Raw genomic sequence first — 5,555 nt, 5'->3', positions numbered from 1 at the left:
CCACCATTAAAGGTGTAGGTGCCCTCTCCAGTTTTCACTCTGGCAACCCTAGGGCTGAATGATTGACATCCCTACTTTTGGGGCTAAGTGTGGCTCCCTAATTCCTACAGAAAATAGTTTTTTGTTTTGTTTTTGTTCCAGGTGATCAATAAAGCCATCTGATTCATAAGTCTCTCCTTCATTTTTTCATCAATAAACTTATATTCTAGGAATGGGAAAAAGTGTAAGTTTTGATTTCTCCTCCATTCAAATAATTAAACCTCAGGTTCTTTCCATCCTGAATATGAAATTGGCAAATATTCACAAGGTCTTCACAAACAAAGTGAAATAAAATCTTGTCCCATTTCCACTGGTCACATTTAAATGGTTAAGGACCATGTTATACCTGCCTGCCATGCAGATGATAAGGATGACAAACATCTCAGTGAAAAAATATGGAGGATTTAGTTCAGCATTTTGCCATTGTTATATGCCTTAAATTGACCCCAACATATAGTGGTCCAGTCAAAGAATTTTCTTGTCAAGATTTATTCAGAAGAGGTTCCCCATTGTGACTTCACCAAGGTCAACAAATTGATTTCCATGTCTGAGTGAGGATTTGAACTGTAGTCTTTCATAGTCTTCCTCCAATACTCGAATTGATATGCAACATGCCCTCATCATACGCCTGCGCACCATATGTGGCTTTCAGTTTACGCTGAAGCCACATGCTGAAAGATGCAGTGGTGCATGTGCTGCATGCATGAGCCTTGTTGTTTAATTTGGGGCTCAAGCATATGTGGTATTTCTCTTATGCAGGGGCCTGGAATTGATCCCCCACATAAGGGAAGTGACCAGTATACTATAGTGGCTCTCACAATTCAGCTCTAACATGCTTGAATTCACAAGGAACATACTTGGAACCCATGGATCCAAATCCACACTTTTAAGAGTGCTTCAAGCCCAGTACCTGGATGGACAAATCTGCCAGTTTCTGTTGTTCCCACATTTTTAGAAGTTCTTTCCATCCAGGATATGAAGAAATCTGTGATTTGATTAAAACCAAACAGAAGTAAAATTGCCAGTGAATCTTAAACTATACACGTTGATCAACCTGACTAACAGATGTATGGCAAGCATCTGACATTTTAACTCACTGCATTAACTCACTTCATTCTGCAAAACTGGAACAGCAACAAAAACTGCAACAACCAAATAATTACACAAAATCTACATAATTCATGTAATGTTGGTAATTCAGGCACCATTTAAACTTAATAAAATGGTCACAACTGTAATTCTTTTCTTTTCACTATGGCGTGGGACAGATGGTCCCAAAGTGCCATGCCGCTTCCGATTCTAGGGTTAGGGACCACGCACCAACCGCACGGTCCCTAACCCTAGTATAAAGTGGCGGCAGACTAATGATGATGTCCCATGTACACGGACGCCACCATTTTGATGTAAGCGATGCGCAGCATCCGCACATTGCCGTGCATCGCTTATGTCGTGAGTGCGCCAGTGGCACACTCGTGACATCACTCTGGCACCATAAAAAGAACCCAGAAACACTGGGTTCTTTTTACTCCGGAGAGGCAGCGCATGGGCGGTCTATCCCAGGCCTTAGGTACCATATATCCTGAGCATATTTGTATAATATGCTTCTGGATACCAACTGATAGGGAACCTAGGCAATATGTGGTTGATCATAGTGGGGAAATAATGCTGGTCTAGATAGTTCTTTTGTCTCATACACGCATGTTCACTCTTATGTTCACTCTCAGTCCTACTCTTCTACCTAGAAAATTAATCCCCTAATTTCAGTTCCTGGTCTTCACTTCCATAATTTCAAGTCTCTTACTCAATATATCTGGTTCTGTTTTTCTTAAGTGGCAGCAACTTCCTGATCACATCAGAGCTCATCCATCTTCCAGATGACTGCACGGTGGGTTACATCATTGAGTGCAAATTAGCAGGTCATCTGGTTCCCAGTACGCTGTTTCATTCTCACCTGGAGAACCTGCAGCTCATTCAGAATCCTGAGTTAACCAAGCAGGTGAGATGATGCAGAAAGGCAGAGGATGGCTGTAACTATGCTTGAGTGAGGCAGACATTCCAAATGAAGAGTTTGTGTAGTGCCTGAATTGGTCCCATTGTTACATATTGGGTTGTCCAAAATCCAATAATCTCTCCTTGAAGTTGCACATCTGTTGCAGTGATGTAACATTTTCTCAGTTCAATTAGGATGTGTTATATTTTATACCTGGGGGCAATGCAATTCTTTTCCCAGAAGAACTCATTCCTTGCTGTGGAGATTGCTAGGGCCAGACTCATTCTCTTTCCTACTGCCAGCAGCATGCTCGCTCTCCATCTATTACATGTGACCAAATAGCCTAAAATTGACTTTGAATAGGGATTTGCCAGATTATCAAAATTCTGGGTTGCCCAGAAAAGGGAGAGACCAGGAGGGTCAGGAGAAAGTGGGAGAGAGAGAGAGAGAGAGGCTGCAGGAAAGGCAGTCATTCACATCATCTCCTTAGTAATTGTGACACTGATTGAATCAATCATGCATTATTTAGATGAGGCTTTCCTGACAAATGCTTCCCCAGACACTTCTTGTCAATAATAGGCTAGGGAATGAAAAGGCAATTAAATAGCCAATAAAACTTCTGCCAGTCAACATGCAGGGAAAGGTACCTCTTCCATTCTGAAGAAGTGCCAGTAAATTACCCACCCTTCTTCTGAGAGGAGAGCCATGAAGTCAGCAATAGTGCATGATATAAACTCTTCTCGGTATCATTGGATAGATGGAATGCTAGATTTCTGTGGTGAGGAACCTATTTGTTTGTCCATCAGTGTAGTATGTGTTTCCAAAAATGTGAAAGCAGTACTTGCCTTCAGTCTGAATTGGTACATTCCAGCATCAACCACTGCATTAATTGGGCTAATTGTGTAGCTCATATCTCAGTCTTGCCCATCCCTTCTGAAGTAGTTGTTTAAAAGAAGAAGAGCTTGGAGACTTGAAATACCATTAAATTTGGGGTTCTTGATCTTTGAGTTAATATATTGGAGAGTACAGGTGTTAGAAACAGTCAAGGATGGTCATTTGGACCTATGATTCAGTCTGAGAGTTGTTTTATTGTTTCACCTTGTAAACTTTGTGAAGTTTCTGCCTTAAATGCTGGAAGTAAAAAGGTTTTATATATATATATATATATATATATATAGAGAGAGAGAGAGAGAGAGAGAAAGCCATTTATTTATTTTAAAGAGATGCACAATCAACCATTCCTTGGGTAAGTGTTGTTAACTTCCTGGTTCCATGTTCCCAACCAGATCTATTACTTAAAATGTGCAAGAATTAAGAGCATAGGTAGGACATAGGGACTGTGCAGACTGGCCATTAAGGCTGGTCTAGTGGTGGAGTTGGGGCGTGATGACATCCATATAATGCATGCCCCAACTCTGCCCTCATGGCAGCATGACGCCATCCGCCGCTCCACATGGTGTGCAGTGTCACGGTGCTCCTCTGGTGCTGCATTTACATGATGCAGCACCAAAGGAGCACCTTAAAGCCACAGTGCCAGGGCTATTATGCCCTTTCTAGGGCGCAAAAAGGAGCTTCTTTTGCGGCTCCTTTTTGTACCCTGGAAAGGCCAGATTGGGGTCACAGTGAGTGGTTGCCATGATCTGGGAAAGATGGATGCAGCTGCACAGCCCCATAGGAAACTTTGTCCTGAGTTAGCAGAGCATATGTGCATGCATGACATATAATTTTAGGTGGTCATAAAACAGATGTAACATAAGGGCATGCATATTACACAGCTATTTCTTCATCTGCTATTCCCTTCTAGGTCACTCTCAGCTATGGCATTTTTGAGAAGAAACTCAATACTATCAAACTGGCTGGTCCTTTTTCCCAACAAGAAGATCCTTCCAGGTATGTCTTAAGTTTGTGTCTGGCAATTATATGAAGCCAGGTGGAGAAGGATAAGTAGCAAGAGCAGAGCTTTATGAGGAAACCAGTGGAGCTTCAGGTAGTGATTGTCCAGAGGAAGAACGAAGGCCTGGAACTGGGGGGAAATGTACAGCCAAAACTGTCTTGGCTTCATTCCTGCTGTTCATGGTTTACTTTCTTTTATAATCATTTAAACTGAACCTTTATTGCAAAGGCTGAAATCAAAGCCAAAACATTCAAGGTTGTTCAGTCCCAAGGGGCTGGACAAGGTGTACTCTGGCTGCAGCTCCTGTTAAATCTACACAGAATAAGAGGGTTTCTCTGCAGTGCAGTGTGACAGCATCTGGTGTTGGATAGGGCATTGGGGAATATACACTTTTCCTATGCATTCTCTCCCCACAACAGCAGAAGCTCTCACGTTATGTGCCTCCCCCGTCCTCTCTTTTTTTCCAGGTTCCGGTCGCTTCATTGCCTTCTTTATCCAGATACATCCTGGTGCCCACAATCAGTCACTCAATGACAACTTCTTGGAAATCCTCACTATGAGTGAAGAAGTCTCTTATATCAGATAAAGCCCACACCTCTCTCAAGTCCCTGTTCAGCAGAGAACATGAGAGCTACACACTGACTTAATCATGTCTGTGCTTATTGACAATAGACAAGGAGATGAAGTAACAGACTAGAGGGCCTGTTGGTGTTTGCGAAAAGAGGATAGGCAAAAAGTTGTTCTTCAGACTATGACTGTGGCAGTTAAATGTGACTGTCCTCTGATCAGTTCACATTGCCTCTCCAATGAAAACACATCTCTCCAGTAGCTACTGGTGCAATTTCATGGGTAACTCAGGGCCTATAGCTTGCTCATTCTATCCTTTTTAATTCTATTTAATTAAATAATTAAAGAAGCTATGGATAAATATTGTGGTCTGCTGATAATGTACATATAGATAAGGGACACATTGTCAGAGAATCCAAGTCAGAGTATCCTTCAGAATTGCTAGTTTGTCTTTTGATAGCAGGAACAAAAGTTGAGGTTAGAATACTAACAGTAACAGCAATAGCAATAGTGGAGATAGTAGTAATAACAACAATGTAACCAGTGTTCAAAGCAAAGTGTGTGCATTGCCTGGCTGTCATCCTTACAACAAATCTGAAAGGCTACTCATTATTTCCCAGACTCCAGAAGGGAAGATATAAGATGAGAAGTTCTGAGGCCACTAAGACAATGGAATTGGTCACCAGTTTAGATGGCTTTCAAAGGGGGTTAGTAAAACCAATGGAGCATAAGACTATCAATGGCTATTAGATATTCTGATGGCTATATACTACTTCTGAGCCAATGTGGTGTAGTGTTTTGAGTGTTGGGATAAAGGTTTGGATCCTGCTCAACCACGGAAACCAATTGGGTGACCCCTTGGTCAAGTCACACTCTGTCTGTCCAGAAGACGGCAGTGACAAACCCCCTACTTTGCCAAGGAAACCTAATAGGTTTGCATTAGAGTTACCATAAGAGAGCAATTTTTTTGAAGGCAAACAATACTGCCTCTAGGATCAGAAGCAGTATGTCTCCACTTAACAATTATTGGGGAAGAGCAGCAGGTGTTGGATTGGTGACAGGTCT

The 5,555-nt window shown here is 41.9% G+C and overlaps 1 protein-coding gene across 2 annotated transcripts in view; it reads left to right on the top strand.

Moving 5' to 3' along the window:
• Nucleotides 1-4,853, top strand: part of MFNG (MFNG O-fucosylpeptide 3-beta-N-acetylglucosaminyltransferase) — a 39,284-nt gene extending 34,431 nt beyond the window's left edge. For both annotated transcript variants that reach the window (XM_042470852.1, XM_042470851.1), the window contains 3 exons: nucleotides 1,870-2,035; nucleotides 3,834-3,919; nucleotides 4,391-4,853. In XM_042470852.1, the coding sequence (XP_042326786.1) occupies nucleotides 1,870-2,035; nucleotides 3,834-3,919; nucleotides 4,391-4,457 (319 nt within the window). In that variant the 3' untranslated portion in view covers nucleotides 4,458-4,853. The remainder of the gene's footprint in view (nucleotides 1-1,869; nucleotides 2,036-3,833; nucleotides 3,920-4,390) is intronic.
• Nucleotides 4,854-5,555: the final 702 nt, after the last annotated feature.

The sequence above is a fragment of the Sceloporus undulatus genome, chromosome 5, assembly GCF_019175285.1.
Source record: "Sceloporus undulatus isolate JIND9_A2432 ecotype Alabama chromosome 5, SceUnd_v1.1, whole genome shotgun sequence".
NCBI classification, from domain to species: domain Eukaryota; kingdom Metazoa; phylum Chordata; class Lepidosauria; order Squamata; family Phrynosomatidae; genus Sceloporus; species Sceloporus undulatus.
This window is presented reverse-complemented; position numbering and strand designations above follow the sequence as displayed.